Source organism: Cololabis saira, chromosome 3 (genome assembly GCF_033807715.1).
Source record: "Cololabis saira isolate AMF1-May2022 chromosome 3, fColSai1.1, whole genome shotgun sequence".
Lineage (NCBI taxonomy): Eukaryota > Metazoa > Chordata > Actinopteri > Beloniformes > Belonidae > Cololabis > Cololabis saira.
Genome location: NC_084589.1, coordinates 16,012,304 through 16,029,187, shown reverse-complemented (window position 1 = coordinate 16,029,187; position 16,884 = coordinate 16,012,304). Strand labels below are relative to the sequence as shown.

At 40.7% G+C, this 16,884-nt stretch overlaps 1 protein-coding gene across 1 annotated transcript; it reads right to left on the bottom strand.

The window, feature by feature from the left end:
• Nucleotides 1–3,459: 3,459 nt before the first annotated feature.
• Nucleotides 3,460–10,796, bottom strand: tmem147 (transmembrane protein 147). The gene is made up of 8 exons (XM_061718243.1): nucleotides 10,713–10,796; nucleotides 8,729–8,830; nucleotides 8,355–8,424; nucleotides 8,155–8,220; nucleotides 6,150–6,286; nucleotides 5,957–6,041; nucleotides 5,558–5,679; nucleotides 3,460–4,252 (listed from the first exon to the last, which is right to left on the bottom strand). Exons 2-8 carry the CDS (start codon nucleotides 8,803–8,805, stop codon nucleotides 4,132–4,134), a joined length of 678 nt encoding a protein of 225 aa, XP_061574227.1. The 5' UTR covers nucleotides 8,806–8,830; nucleotides 10,713–10,796; the 3' UTR covers nucleotides 3,460–4,131.
• Nucleotides 10,797–16,884: the final 6,088 nt, after the last annotated feature.

Below are 16,884 nucleotides of genomic sequence, written 5' to 3'. Positions count from 1 at the left end.
GTATGTTATGGGATCTGTTGCCAGTTTCTGATTTTGGAGGGCAGAAGGCAACGGCAGCATGGAGGACGGACATCTGCCAATTACTCACCGTTGTGAACTTTGACCACTGACCGACTCATTGCATCTTGAGTTACACAACTTAAGGTAGAGTCATGAGCTGCACGTGGATTTTTTTATTTTTTGTTACAGAATGCATAGTACTGCACACTCACACTTCAAAACGTAATACTCCTAGTATTAGGTAAGTGCTGTTAGTTGTGAATTTTTTGTTCACCCAAGGGCTCACTTCAGTCTCTAAAGCTAAAGTTCAGCAGCTGACTGGGTAATCGCCACATGAAGTTCTGAACTGAAATGTTGTAAACATTGTCTTTTTTATTCACACATTGAAAAGATTTCAGGGATTTGATGTCTGCATGAAAATGGAAAAGGACAAATAAGCCACACATGTATTAACAAGCAATTTATAGTCTGTCTGTTTTTTGCCCCCTGAAAGCTCATTCAGCTCTGGGAGGATGTTGCAGAAACTCATCCATACAGATCGAAATCACTACCTGTATCAAATAATTAGTTTTTTTTTAACTTGTATTTTAACTTGAAAGTCTTTAAATTGTGGGGGCAAAAATTGTTGTTCGTTCAATAAAGTAAATAATACAAAATTTCAGGACACCTCAGCTGTCTTTCTGAAGTTTTAATGAAAAGAGGAAAACATTAAATGAGTGGAGGGTCACACAATGCCGATCTGATCATGAACAGTCAGCACATGCTATCTTATAGTTTCAACCAGGCTGGGAACAAAGACAAAACATTTATATCACCCTGACAACCATTCCAGGCACTGTGTCAAAAGGAGCTCGACCTCGTCCCTCGGCAGCATAGGAATGTTCACAACAAAACAGGATTGTGAAAGCATACAAGACCAAAATTTATATGTTATACCAAAATTTCCCATTACAACCTACATTTATTTGTCTTTTAAAAGCATTAATTTGCAAATTATATCAAGTGAAATGAACACATCATGATCAGATTGTCTATTCAAAATGTATTTTTCTTTTTTTAATTAAAAACCACAGATTTGCACCCCTGGTTACGAGGTTCAGACAATCACTCAGAGGTTCAATCATTCTTCTCTGACGTGTTCAACTCTTCTTAGACAAGATATTGCACCCCACATTGCCCTCACTGTGTTCCTTACTTATAAGTTTTGATAAATGTGGGTAAATAGATGCTTTAGATATATAATTCCTCAACCACACACATTGCAGTATGTCAGTCACTCATAAAGATGTCCTGACTCAATGAAGTAGTGACGTCTCCTCTTTCTGAATGATAAGCAAACGGACACAAAATGCTCATCTAGGATCTGGGGTGGTAGTCTAGTGGCTACAGAGGTGGGCTTGGGTCTGGAGGAGCCAGATTCCAGCCCTGGAATGGCAACCAAGATGAACCACCCTGGGTCCTTGAGCTTAACCCTAATGTGTCTCAGGTGTAAGTCGCTTTGGATAAGAGCGTCTGCTAAATGACAGTAACTGTCAGATGTGTCAATGTCAAGCAGGAAAGACATGATTAGTGAAACTCTGAAAACAAAAGTATTACATTTCTGTTTATAAGAGGGACTTTATCCGAACATTGTTTTTGGACTCCATGTTCTGTTGTGGAAACTGCTTCTGCAGTTATGAATCAATAGTTCCTATCAAGAGCAGCTGTTATTTTATGATCCAGTGGCCCCCGGGAACCATTACATCTCTGCTCACGCTCCAACTCATCCTCAGCAGCACAAATCAAGATAATTAGTGGTTATGTAACATTAGTTTGTCTCCACTGTATTTTTTCTTATAACTTTGTGAATGTCTCCGCCACCTGTTTTTATTGTTGTACACTTAACTTCTCCAAACATTTCCCCCAGGAGTCCAGTCTCACCAGTTTAGGGTGGTCTGTTGTTCCTGTTCCTCATGTGTGGGAAGAGAACTAATCTAACCTCAAGTTAAAGGAGCTTGAGGCTCCTTTTAAGAAATGAGACTCTCTAGCGCCCCCCTTCACCACGACGGCCGTTGGGGGTACTGCAGCCAACAGTGAAGCCGGCACGGGAGAACGGGGAGAACGCACATGCAGCGTCATGTGACGTCACATCCGCAGCCCAGCGCGGGAAATTCGGGACCGAATTGCAGCACATTTTGCAGCACACAGCCTGTTCAAGGCAAAGGAGAGATACACTAGAGGGCTCATTCTTTTGGGTTTGGAACGCTTCATCTGACATTATTACTAGAAAACTTAAAATGTATACGGATTTTTTTCATAAATCCTGCCACAATCCGGCCTCAAGCTCCTTTAAATGGTTAACTCCAAGTTTGACTCCAAGTCACTGCACGAAGCTGCTGCAGGGGGACAAATGAGGTGGAGGTCCTAATCTTATAAGTTCATGCAACAAGTTTAACAACACGTCTTTCTTTTGGCCAAAGAATGTGGCATGTAAAAACTGAAAAATCTAAAAGTGGACACAAGTAGCAAATATAATTAATAACATTGATACATATAAAACGGATTAACTGGAAGTGTTGTTTATGACTCTTGTGTTCATCTTGTGAAAACAGCTTGAAGGTTCCCATGTTTGATGGGATAATTCACAAAACTACGGGTAAAATAGGTCACGCACATCCAATAGCTCAACAGGTGCTGGTCTCAAAGCATAGATCCAGGAAAAAACAAGAGGAGACCGCACATTTTTGCTGCCTAGTGCAGATTTATTTTTTTAGACTTCTTCAGACTCAAGGTCTGAAGAGTAAAATGCACTTGAAACGTTAAGATGTATTGATGAGGGCACGGTGGCGCAGCTGGTAGTGCAGCCGTCTCACAGCAAGAAGGTCCTGGGTTCGATTCCCGCCGGGGACGCTGTGGGCGCTGAAGTGCGTGTTAGTTCTCCCATGACTTCAGTGCCCACACCCTGGGTGGGGTTGGCGAAAGGATCTTTCTGTGTGGAGTTTGCATGTTCTCCCCGTGTTCCCCTGGGTAGCTAATGGGAGCTACCTTCACAAAAACATGCAACAGTCCTGGGCTATACATGCCCCCTCTGGCCAACCGGGGCGCCAGATGGGGTGGGGAGGATCCGGCCGGAATAACGTGATCCTTCCACGCGCTACGTTCGGCCGGAGAATCCTCATCCTGTCTGGTGAAAAGAAGCGGTCCGTCACTCCTCAGGATAAGAAGGAGACCTGAGCTCAGTGTAGGGCCCTCCTTGGGTTGGCAGAGGGGAACAATGCCAAGGACTGTCTAGGTATGAGCACTGGGTGATGAAATGGGTAAAAAATCGGGGATAAAAAAAAATATAAAAAAAAAAAAAGATGTATTGATGAGCTAAATAAATCTGCACTAGGGAGCAAAAGTGTGCGGTCTCCTCTCTTGTTTTTTTCCTGGATAATTTACAAAACTCAAACACATTATCTGATTAAGGATACTACGACATAGTTTAAAGACATTTATTTAGGCAGTAACCACAAAAGTCAACATAATGTGGTTTAATACAAAAAAAGACTTTAGTTATTTCATACTATATAAACTAATTCAAATCCACGACTATTTTCACTTGATAGAGAAATAACTACTCGTTAATTTTTTGGGAATATAAATAAATTGATACATTTGTGGCCACATACTTAACTGGCAAAGAAATGCATCTGTCATATTTTCTAAATATTACCTGACTTATGTTCGTGGATCTATTTATTTATGCCAGTTTATCAAAAGAAAAGAAATATACAGTTATGTGTAAATTAGTTTGCAGTTGCTCCGATACAAAAATTCACATTTCCATGAAACCAACACAGCTTAGTTAAGTCAATCACACCACAGAAGTCTTCTGACATCACTGCTCTCTTTGCACCTTCAACAGATGGACTGGGGATAAACATGTGTGCTGTCACAGCTCCACATGCACCGATCAAAGGGTGTGCTCGTCTCTGGACTGTAGCGGTCGGATTAGCTGACTTTCCAATTACCATAAATAGTATTTCAGCCATCTTTGAGGTGGTGTGTTCTTACAAAGAGCGATATCAGAGGTCAGTTTGTCATTTGTGACGAGCCCCATCTAGCTTGAACTGAGACTGCCGAGGCCTTATCCTAGGTGAGGACTTTTACTTAGTTGCTGTGAACCAAAGTAACGAAGAGGAAGAGTGTGGAGAGAGAGATTGCTCCGGTCAGCACCGCTTTCACCAGCAGCACCGTCCAACTGCCCAGCAGGAAGACGTGGACAAACAACCTAAGGACACAACAGAGACAAAACTTATGTAACAAATAAACCAGTTAATACATTACTGCAGAATAGCCCACTTTGATATAAGACAAAACAGACCAATGAACAACTCAGCCATCAGTATAATAAGAATAATATAATAAGTTTATGAACTTAATAAATACATGTTTTTATTTTTTAAATAAACATTTTCACAGGACACATTGTACTAATTTGATGTTGACGTCTTCCTTCTTGTATATTTGGAGTAAATCAGAGAACCACACTAGAAACTTTCTGAGTCTGTAGATCACGTGAAAGATGGACAAAGCCAACAGTTCCAGGACTCAAGCAAATGGTGAAGTGTCTTAAACTGCAATATCACTTTTGTCAGTAGGTGCACTTGCTTCAAAACTTGCTCAAACTGATTCCTTTTCAAAAAAGTGTCAGCTGCTAATGAAAAACTGTCAATACATTTCTTCCCCTACATGTCATTATGGCGTTGTTCTGATCAGACTGCTGTTTATCTGGAAAAAATACATTTATAAACTCATAGTTATATAGATATTTTGATTCAATATCTATTTTCATCTAATTCGGTTTCAAACTTTACTTCCAGATTCACCTTCCTGTCCAAATACGGTGATTTCTGTCTCCCTGAAGACTGAGATCACAACGGTCACATTTAGAAATAAAGTCTTCAAAACACTAATCCATAAACTACTGACTTGTGACGGCTTTGCCAACCTCTTATCCATAAATAGCAGCAGCCTGTCACTGATGCTGCTACTCCGCCACATCAGTCTGCAAACATGTCCCTCCATTTGAATAAAAGAAACAAAAATAAAACATACTGCAAATAAATTGGTTAAATAATGGAAAATAAAGTTGGCCTGTAATTGATGGGAATATTTATTTCTATGTAAATAAAAGCACCACTTATTGAAGCTTGAGCTGCTGTAGTGATGCTGTGGTGCCACCCAGTGGTTTATCAGATCCTGTTCAGACAGCTCTGCAGACAGAGCTGTAGCTTCCCTTACGCTAATAATTCAGCCTCTTTCTAGTCTAAAATTACATGAGGAGGGTAAATAATCCTGCGTTAAAGTCAGTGTATCAAGTATGTGGAGCCGAAACCAAGCTGTCGATTGAAGTACTGAAAATGCAGTCAAGCCCAGCTCTGTACCGAGCTACAAGAACAGTAGAGCCACATCGAATCTTCATTAATTTCACTTCTACAATTATGCTATGAAAAAAGTCTTAAGTGTATTTTGAGTAAAATATGAACAGTTTTATGAATTAAGCTGTTTTTATTGGCTTAGCATGAAGACTTACTCCATTAAGAAGGACTTGTAGACGCACAGAGCCACCAACACAGTAACAGGGAGCCTGAAGCTCTTAGGGAGGTCGTAACGAGTGAACATCCACACTGCTGCAGCCATCGTGATGTAATGGACCTGTGCACAAAAAAACGTTTTTTTTACTTATATGTAAACCATCAAATATTTCAGAAGAAATGTCCATTACTATTATTTCAACATCCAGACTAGATGAAAGTATCTGCATTAAATTCCTGCACTTATAAGTTACTTTGGGTAAAAGAATCTGCCGAACAACTAAATGTAATCGTAGGAAGGGTGAACACTTTGATGTAAAATTCAAAAAGTGCGAGATTGAGGTATAAGGATAGAAGATACAGGAAATGAAAAGTGGAAAAGTTGTTCAGCTGCTCACCAGACTTATGTTGGAGTCGAAGCTCATTTGGATGTACTTCCAGTCAAACTCGATCCCTCTGGCTCCAACCCACAGAGGAAGACACCTGAAGAACCACGAGGAGACGGAAACAAACTGTAAGATTTGGTGTTTTTAAATGTTGTGTGATTTAAGGAGTGTTATTTATTTTCTATTTGCTCAGGAGGAAGAGCACCTGGACATGATGAGCTCTGCCGTTGCCCAGCCCATGGCAGCCACCATGATCTTGTACTCTCCTTTACCAGCATTACGAGACATCACTAGATGGAGACCCAGCAGGTCGGCCAGGTCCACCGTAGCTTTCATAAATTCCTGAAAGACATGCAATTTCACAAAACGAGGCTCAATTGTTGCAACATAAATTGTGTACTTAAAATAAATAAATAAATATGAACAGAAATCTGTAGACAAACTTTTGGAAAGTTGGAAGTGTAGAAGGGAGAGAGAGGTAGTTGAAACTGCCACAGACCATCATAAATGCAATATGGTGTTGTGTTTGTAACAAAGTGTGCTGACGACGTGATATGAAGCAATGACCGGCAACACAGATGAATTCTTGGAAAAATATAAAGATGGAAACTTGGTTCCAACAGTTGACTATCTGGGCCACACATTTGCTCCCAGACAGTATCAGTATCAACATTTCACCAGATGCTGTTTAAAAAAAAAAAACAAAGAAACACCTGCTATTCCTCCCAATTTACTCTTGCTGTTCTCTCTGTCATCTCTAACTTCTTACAAACCACGTTCAAGTGGAGATGTTCCGATATCAATTTTTTTTCTCTTTCCGATACCTGGAATTTGGGTATTGGCTGATACAGAATACTGCTTTGACAGTGTTATAAATAACATATTTATAGCTGCCTTTCATGACACTATGGGTCCCGTAAAGATAAAAGCAGAATGCACAATAAAATACATAGATTGTATAGATAAAAAATAAAGTGATACTAGAAAAGTTAATTAAAAAAAATAAATAAATAAGAAACTAAACTTCTTTTCTTTAACAAACATCAGATAAAATACATTTTATCTATTAAATATCTATTAAATAAAAAGCAATCAGAGCTCCATTTCCGCCCTGAGAAATTGTATCGCAGCTCCAGATGTTCAATTATACAGTAAATCTGACATTTTCAGAGAACAGCAGGGGCTGATCATCTAGTACAAAGAATTCTACACATTTGTTGATCATTATTCTGGTTTCAGTCTGCAACTACAGCATCACATAAGAAGCATGTTACAATCTACCTGGTAGGATTTTCCAGCCTAAAATAAAGCAATTCTGGTAATACAGTAGTAATGCTGGATAGCAGCTCAGTCTAAGAACTCATGAGCTGCTGCATCAGGCGACTAAAATCAAGAATTTTATTTGTAAAATTAAACTTCCTATTCTGGCTTTCAAGGCAATAAGGAAGAGTTTACCTTCTGTAAAAATATGACATGGTATCAAATAGTGTATAGATGCAAATACTCACAGATACTTTTATTTTTGGCAGTATTTCTGACACTGGTATGGGAACAGCTCTACTTTCAAGGCACATCATAATTGATGACATTTTGCTGTCGTGTGTGCTTTTTTCAATGTGGACCGATATTTGCCCACATTGACCCCCTCTCTCCCCAGCTCTATCTGGTGAGCCATCATTGTGGAACACATCACCGTTACCAACTCCGTTCAGGTCTTTTGTAAAAGACGTGCACGCAATCATGCACACATGCTTCATGCAGTGATACAACATGGTGCTGCCTGAATTCAGTCTGTACCATTGTTCAAAGAAATATAAGGAAACAGCTTTTTCACGCCAATATCCTGCAGCGGATGTGTAAAAAGAGCTTCTCTTCGCTTGTACAGTCTTTCATTGATACAGAGACATTTAAACTTCCTCCCTCAAGCGCTCTGTTTTGCTCCCACCTTACAACTCCTCTAGAATGCAGGTATTTTTCTGAGAAACACTGAAGCATTATAAAGATTTATTATATGCATCCATGTGTCAATTACTTTTACATTGTAATAAAATGTAAAAAAAAAAAAAAAGTGCTAGAACTGGCAACAGAAAAGCAGTTAGTGCAGAAGAAAATATTTCAAAAACATTTTTTTTTAAATTATCACCATTATCTGTAGTAGTAGTAGTAGTAGTAGTAGAACTATTATTATAAGAGTAAATTCCAACACTCACCCCTACAAAGTCATAAACACCTGCTCCTCCTTCCCATGTGGGGAAAAATGTTGCAAGGAAAAGCATCTACAGAGATACAAAGGATAAGCAAGAGCTGTTCACACATAAATAACAGACATTTGGACTCAATTCAATTACAGATCCATGTTAATATCATATTCAAAAACAAATGACAGTAGATCATAAAACCTTAAATTTACCTTACAGAGTTGAACAAACAAATACGTTGCTCCAGCTTGGACGCATCTCCAGAAGGCATTATACTCAGAGCTAAACGTTGAACACAAAAACACTGTGTTCAAGGGTAGGATGGAAATACAGAATGTGTGGCACAACAACTCAATATGATATATAAGAAAATTCAACTTTGGGATGCAGTGGTTTCAGTTATGAGCACAGTAATTGTGAAAACAATGTCATTAATGATTATACCAGCAAATTCAAGAGCACGCTACTCAGGTCTAAGAGGATTATATGGACCCTCTTGCAAAACCTTAATTACTAAGAAGATTATTAACAGGGGTTATACAGTCTGTGAACATATGTTGGTGCAAAAATCAGTCAGCAAACTCACAGGCCGCTGCACTTGTATGTTATAAAGTACGGGAAATAAGCCAGAGCAAAGCAGTTTCCAAAGTGAAAAAGTGTCATGATGTTGAGTCACAAATTCAGGTCCCTATGGAGACAAAAGAAAAAAAGCACAAACACAACTTAAAATACTACACAACACACTGATGAGCCACACAATTAAAAGTAGCATACCAGATATCCATCACAAATTCAGAGAGATGTCCAGAAACGTCTGATCTACTGGGATCTTCATGTAAAACCATCTCTAAAGAATGGTCCAAAAGAGATGTCAGAGGACAATGGGCAGACTGGTTCGAGATGATGGCAAGGCAACACTAACTGAAATAACTAATTGTTACAACCGAGGTATGGAGAATACCATCTCTGAATGCACACCACATTGAACATTGAACCAGATTGGCAACAGTAGCAAAAATCACCCCAGGTGTCACTTCTGTCAGATAGGAGCAGAAAAACTGAGGCTACAATTCACACAGGCTCACCAACATTTTCTTGTTTTTTTTTTTTATTTTCTTGGGACACTTTGAGCCCCTTAGTACCTACTACGCAATGCATAAACCTAGTCTGCCGGAGAATTGTTGCTGACCATCTCTCCATCTAAAGACCAGTGTCCGCTGATTCAGTCCTCATGTCCCATCACTCACCGAGCCCCAATCAAGTCCACAGTCGCCAAACCTCCATCCAATGTATTCAACTTGGGTGGAGCAGAGGATTTGCAACATGGATGTACAGCCAACAAATCTGCAGCAGGTCTGTGGTTTTCTGAGGTTTTCAACACCTTGTTGAATATATGCAACGAATAGGAAGGTCTTGTCTGACTTATACACACACATGTGTGTGTGTATATATATATATATATATATATATATATATATATATACATACACACACACACACACACACACACACACACACACACACACACACACACACACACACACACACACACACATATATATATATACACACATACAGTCAGTCCGGAAAGTATTCAGAACGCTGAGGTCTGAAGACAATTCTTTTGACTTCATGTTTGGTTTGTGTTGCAACATGCACTGCCAACTGTGAGGGCTTATAGACAGGTGTGTGTCTTTCCAAATCAAGTCCAATCAACTGAATTCACCACAGGTGGACTCCGATTAAGCTGTAGAAACAACTTGAGAGAAATCAGTGGAAACAGAATGAACCAGAGCTCAATTTTGAGCTTCATATATATATACAGTGCTGCACATAATTATTTTGGTCTGGTGCTCAGAGGAGCCCCTGGATATGTGACTTGGGGCTCCAAAAACGCGGTGACCCGTCTCGCCAGATCGACAAAAGAGGGACGCAGGAATAAGTTATAGGCAAAACGATATTTATTCACTTATAAAGTGAAATTGAGTGTGTGGACAGGTGTCTTTTATACAGGTAACGAGTTCAAACAGGTGCAGTTAATACAGGTAATGAGTGGAGAACAGGAGGGCTTCTTAAAGAAGAACTAACAGGTCTGTGAGAGCCGGAAGTCTTACTGGTTGACAGGTGATCAAATACATATGTCATGCAATAAAATGCAAATTAATTACTTAAAAATCATACAATGTGATTTTCTGGATTTTTTTTTTAGATTCTGTCACTCACAGTTGATAAAAATTACAGACTTCTATATGCTTTTCAAGTGGGAAAACCTGCAAAATCGGCAGTGTATCAAATACTTGTTCTCCCCACTGTGTGTATATATATGTGTGTATGTATATATATATATATATATATATATATATATATGTGTAGATATGATCAATGAATAACCTGCTAAGCTAAATGTTCTCCCGATGCGGACATACCGTCACATACCGTAACATGACGCTCAGCAGGTTTTTATACCGAAAAATAAAGCTACTTTTCCCCATCTATACAGTTAAACCCATACAGCTGCACTTCCAATTCAATAAACTAATCATTAAAGAAGATTAAATGTCCAAACTTACGTGGTAGTAGTGGAAAAAAAGACAGCAAACGGTCGAAATGACGTGAGGAACGGAAGCGAGCTTGGGTTCACTCCGAAATGCATCCGGCCGTCAACAAAAGGAGGAACCTTACTAATAGTTCCGCAAAATGTTGTGTTTTTCTGTACATTTATCTGTTCAACCGTTTTACACTAGTGCTTTCTTCTGGAGTCCCCTTTGCCACCACAGTGCCGTGTTTTATGCCAGTATTATTATGTACTTATTGAGTTCTCCCAATTATGAGGAACTGTGTTGCCCAAACATCGCCTGCTTTTTGATAATTAAATGATAAACCATACTGTTGCAGCCATTATACATGTTTGATCATTAATAGTTTGTTGTTTATTTAGTTGTTTTCACATATTGAACGCTAGGTGGTGTATGGGTGCAAGAGGTGATTTAGGTGCGCTCACAGGTGCAGGTGTAACTGATTGCAGGTGATTGAGACCGGGATGAGCTCACAGTTTGTGACCGTGTAGCCATGCACACTTGGATCATGTTTATACTGGAATAAACAGAATGTGTAACTGAGTTCACGCGTCAAGACTTCTATGTCTCGGTAAAGCAATCCCTGAATGACTTTTGAGTAGCAATCGTCATAACAAAAAGTCACAAACTCGCTAAGAAGAAGGGCGTGAGATTTGTCAATGGGACAGTTGTAAGGTGAAGCAGCGCTACTGAGGACGCTGCTGCAATTGGATCGAGCTGGATCTGATGCGGTGCCGCTTGACTGGAACCGAGCTGCACCGGGCGATCAGCTGACAAGCGGAGTTTGAAATGGATTACTTTCGTTACAATCCGTGAGTAAAAAAAAAAAAAAAGGAAAAGGACAAACAGGTCAGTGGGACATCACTACAACCAGCGCAACTGTCAAGCTGTGAGTACTACTGTTTCTTACACATACCGACGCAATGGATGATGAACTGCAAAGTGAAAAAGCGCTTTCTGAACCTAATCCAATGGACAATGAAGTCGATGGTAATAAAGGGCAGAGTGAGAACATCAAAGCGCATTTAAACGGCGATTCATCTGCAAAAAATATGGAAACATATCCGGAGACAGGAACAACTACAAAACGTGCACGGCAACTCACAGCAAAAGCATTGATGGATAAATTAGACAATCTGCAAAAATCAAGAAAAGCTCAATTAAATAAAGCAAGCAAACTAAAGGCGATTATTGCTGAACTAATGACTGACAGAGAATGTGAAAAAGAAGTTAAATGCACATTTGATAAGTACAAGTGGATGTGTAATGAAGCAAAAAAAATGCAGGACACTTTGTTGGGTTTGTTGCCAGCTGAAGAAGCTGAAAAACATGAAATATGGTTTAAAGCCAAGATGCTCAGTGTAAATGAATTTGTGGATGAGGTTAACAAATGGTTGAGTGATTGTGATGTTGCTGTTGGTGATGATGAAAATGATGTTGCTGTTGGTGATGATGAAAATGATGTTGCTGTTGGTGATGATGAAAATGATGATGCTGAAATTGAGTGTGAGCTGCAGCCTCATGACAGTATATCACATGTTGGAAATAAAGATACATCCTACAAATCATCAAGTCATGGAAGCAAACGCAGCTCAAAGAGTGGTCGTTCATCTGCTATCTCATCCAAACGCAGCTCAAAGAGTGGTCGTTCATCTGCTATCTCATCCAAACGCATTCAAGCTGAAGCAGAAAAAGCTGCACTTGAGGCCCGTGTTGCTGCTTTGCAGAAAAAACATGATTTGGAGGAACAAGCTGAGCAGCTACGGAGGAAAAGGGAACAGCTTAAACTTGATACAGAAATCGCAGCTTCCACTGCTAAACTAGCAGTGTTAATGAGCAACCATGGACAAAGTACAGGAACAAGTGGGATGGAATCATATACAAGGAAAGGTGCAAGACCTAAGAAAAAATATACACCTTTAAATCCTGATGCCAAAGATTTTAATCCCTTACCAGAGGCTGCAAGGAAAAACAGTGACTTGTTAATAAAACAGAAAAATGTGCAAGTTCTTTCACAACCATGTCAACCTAACATACCTAAAGCAGAAAACAATATACACTCATCAGAATTTCAAGCACATGGAGCAGCAACACAACCGTTGGATTCAAGTCTGTATATACCATCTTATGTCCAGGACAGTAATTTCTACAGCCTATTACATAAACAAAACCAGATAACGGAGCTTCTGGTGCAACAGCAAAGTTCAAATTCCCTGCCATTAAGAGAAATTCCAGTTTTTGATGGAGATCCTCTCTCCTACAAAGCATTCATCAGAGCCTTTCAGCATTGTGTGGGAGAAAAGACCAACAGCAAGGGAGATTGCCTGTACTTCCTTCAGCAGTACACGAGAGGACAGCCACAACAACTTGTACAAAGCTGTCAACATATGGCTCCTGACAAAGGCTATACAAGAGCAATGGAGTTGCTGCAGGAGCACTTTGGAAACGAGTTGAAGATCACTGCTGCATATGTGGAAAAGGTGCTTGGATGGCCTTCAGTAAAGGCTGAAGATGTCAAAGGTCTGCAAGCTTATTCAATCTGTCTGCGTGAGTGCTGCAACGCAATGGAAGAGTTGGAATACATCAAGGAGCTTGATATGCCATCAAACATGCGAGCTGTAATCCAAAAGCTTCCTTACAAGTTGAAGGAAAAATGGCGAACAAGAGCAAGTGAACTATTGGAGCGCACTCAGCGTAGAGCTTGTTTTCTGGACATTGTAAACTTCGTTGAAAGACAAGTAAAAATTGCATCTGATCCCATCTTTGGAGATTTGCAAGACAGCAACTATGTAAAATCAAGCCATATTGGGGACAAGAACAAACTACAGGCAAGGACAAAGATCAGGGGAAACAGTTTTGCCACAACTGTTGTAAAAGCGGATCAGAGAACAGCTCAAGACCTGGCAGTGAACACCAAAGCCAAGAGACAAAGTGGTCAGTCCACAAAATCAAAATTGTGTTTGTGTTGCTCTTGTGATCATGCATTGGAACAATGCCCCCTGCTGGAGAAGAAGACGCATAGGGAAAAGATTAGCTTTCTGAAGGAGAAAGGCATCTGCTTCGGTTGTTTATGCAGTGGGCATATGAGCAAAGATTGCGAGAGGCGCATGACATGCAAAGTTTGCAGCCAAAAGCATCCTAGTGTTCTTCACATCAGTAAGAAAGAAAAGCACACAGACGCATTACAGGAAAATCTGGTGGACAATACTCTGGTCTCTACTTGTGGACATACAGGAGCCGGTAGCAGTGATGGCATTCTTAGTATCCTCCCAGTGCAAGTAAAGGCTTCTAAAGGTGATAAAATCATTCACACATATGCGTTTTTGGATCCAGGAAGCACATCAACCTTTTGCTCCGAAAGCTTGATGAGGAAGTTGAAGACGAATGGAAGGAGAACTACAGTTCAACTGCGTACGATGGCTTCAGACCAGAGAGTACCAAGCTTTATTCTTCAAGGCTTGGAGATTGCTGGTTATTGTGACAAACAATTTCATTACCTTCCAGAAGTCCTAACTCAGAAGAAAATGCCTGTGTCCACGTGTAATATAATCTCAGATGAACAGTTGGCAAGGTGGCCATATTTGAATGGCATACATGTTCCCCACATCAAAGCTGAAGTGGACTTGCTTATTGGCACTAATGCTTCCAAGTTAATGGAACCCTGGGAAGTCATAAATAGTGTCGGAGAAGGTCCGTATGCCATTAAAACCCTGTTGGGATGGGTAATTAATGGACCTCTTCAAGGAAGCAATGGAGAGCAGAGTGGTTGCCCTACAGCATCTGTGCACAGGATTGGTGTTGACAGATTGGAAAAGTTGCTTATCACTCAGTATAATCACGATTTTAATGAAAGAACCTCAGATGAGCAAGAAGAAATGTCCAGAGAAGAAAAGAGGTTCATGGATATTGTTGCTAGCTCAGTCCAGCTGCAGGATCAGCACTACAAGATGAAGCTTCCATTTAGGACTGATGCTATTGTGCTTCCAAATAACCTCAGTGTTGCTGAACAACGCATCCGTGGGCTGAAAAAGAGGTTTCTGAGGGATCAAGCCTTCCATGGTCAATACAAATCTTTCCTTGAGAATGTTATCAGCAAGGGATATGCCGAAAGAGTGCCACAACATCAATTGAAGCAACCTGATGGCAAAGTATGGTATATTCCCCATCATGGGGTACGCCATCCTAAGAAAGGAACACTGCGGGTGGTGTTTGACTGTGGAGCTGAGTTCAAGGGAACATCTCTGAATAAACACCTGTTGCAAGGTCCCAATCTGACCAGCTCGCTGGTAGGAGTTCTGACAAGATTCAGGCTAGAGCCAGTGGCAATTATGGCTGATATTGAAGCTATGTACTATCAAGTCAAGGTTGCTGAGGAGCACATAGACCTTCTGAGATTCTTATGGTGGCCACAGGGTGATGTAACGCAAGAGCTGGTGGAATTCCGCATGACAGTTCACCTGTTTGGTGCCGTATCTTCACCCAGTTGTGCGTGCTACGCTCTTCGTAAAACAGCAGAAGAGAACAGACAAAGTTTTCCTGAGGAGGTGATAAGCACAGTGAATCACAATTTTTATGTTGATGACCTGCTTAAAAGCTTGCCTACGGAGGAGGAGGCTGTGCTCATGGTTAAGAACCTCATGGCTGTATGCAAAAAAGGAGGTTTTCATCTGACGAAATGGACCAGCAACAGCCGTGGAGTGTTGCATGCCATATCAGAGGAGCATAGGTCAAAAAATGTATATGAGCTGGATCTTGACAGAGACAAATTGCCATTGGAGAGGGTTCTTGGCTTACAGTGGTGTGTCGAGACTGATATGTTCAAGTTCAGATTGGCAATCAAGGAGCAACCGTACACCAGACGGGGAATTTTGTCAGTTGTCAGCTCTGTATATGATCCATTGGGATTTTTGGCACCACTAACACTTGTGGCAAAGGTGATGTTGCAGGAGCTTTGTCGCCTGAAATATCCCTGGGATGGTCTTGTACCTCAAGCTTTCCAATTCCAGTGGAGAAAGTGGTTGGCTGACCTTGAAAGGGTGACAGACTTTAAGGTCAGTCGATGCTTTAAACAAAAGAACTTTGGACAGCCCACAAGTGTTCAGCTACATCACTTTGCTGATGCCAGCCAGGGCGGCTATGGTACTGTCAGTTACATCAGGATGCAAAATGGAGGGAGTATTCATGTCGCTTTTGTGCTTGGCAAGGCTAGAGTGGCGCCTTTGAAGCAGATGACAATACCCCGCATGGAGCTCACAGCTGCTGTTCTTGCAGTCCGGATTGATAAGATGCTTCAAGCTGAGCTGCAACTGAAACTGGAGAAGTCTGTATTTTGGACAGACAGCACCTCAGTCCTCAAGTACATCAGAAATGAGGACAAACGATTTCACATCTTTGTTGCTAATAGAATATCTACCATCAGAGAATCATCAGATGTCTCACAGTGGAGGTATGTCCATACTGCACAAAATCCAGCAGATGATGCCTCAAGAGGACTGAGGGTGGAACAACTGCTGAATCCAAACAGATGGATTGAAGGACCAGACTTTCTCAGAAAAGCAGAGGACAACTGGCCAATTAACATATTGGACTCTGACATTGCTGAGGGTGATCCAGAGGTAAAGAGGGATCTCATGGTGAATGCTGTTGTGGTGAAAGACATCGCAAATCCCACTCATCATTTGATGACCTATTTTTCAGATTGGAAGAAGCTAAAGGTTTCAGTTGCATGGTTTGCGAAGCTGAGAAGGACTCTACTAGAGTTGAGTCGGAAAAGGAAGCTTTTGCTGGAAAATGGAGATACTCCAGCTGATGTGGAGCATGAAATGCAACAGCTGAAAAGAACACTGGGTGGACAGAACTTGTCTGTTGATGATCTTAATGAAGCAGAAACAACCATCATTCGTTTCAGTCAGCAGGAAAAGTTTCACAGTGAAATTGAAGCGTTGACATCTGGCAGGTCTGGAGTGAAAAGAGAGAGCACTATTTACAAGTTGGATCCTATTCTGCAGGATGGGTTGCTCAGAGTTGGAGGACGGTTGAGTAAAACAGCAATGCCTGAAAGCACCAAACATCCAGTCATTCTCCACAAGGACCAGCATGTGTCTTCATTGATCCTGAAACACATCCATGATCAGCTGGGTCATGCTGGCAGAAACCACATTCTCTC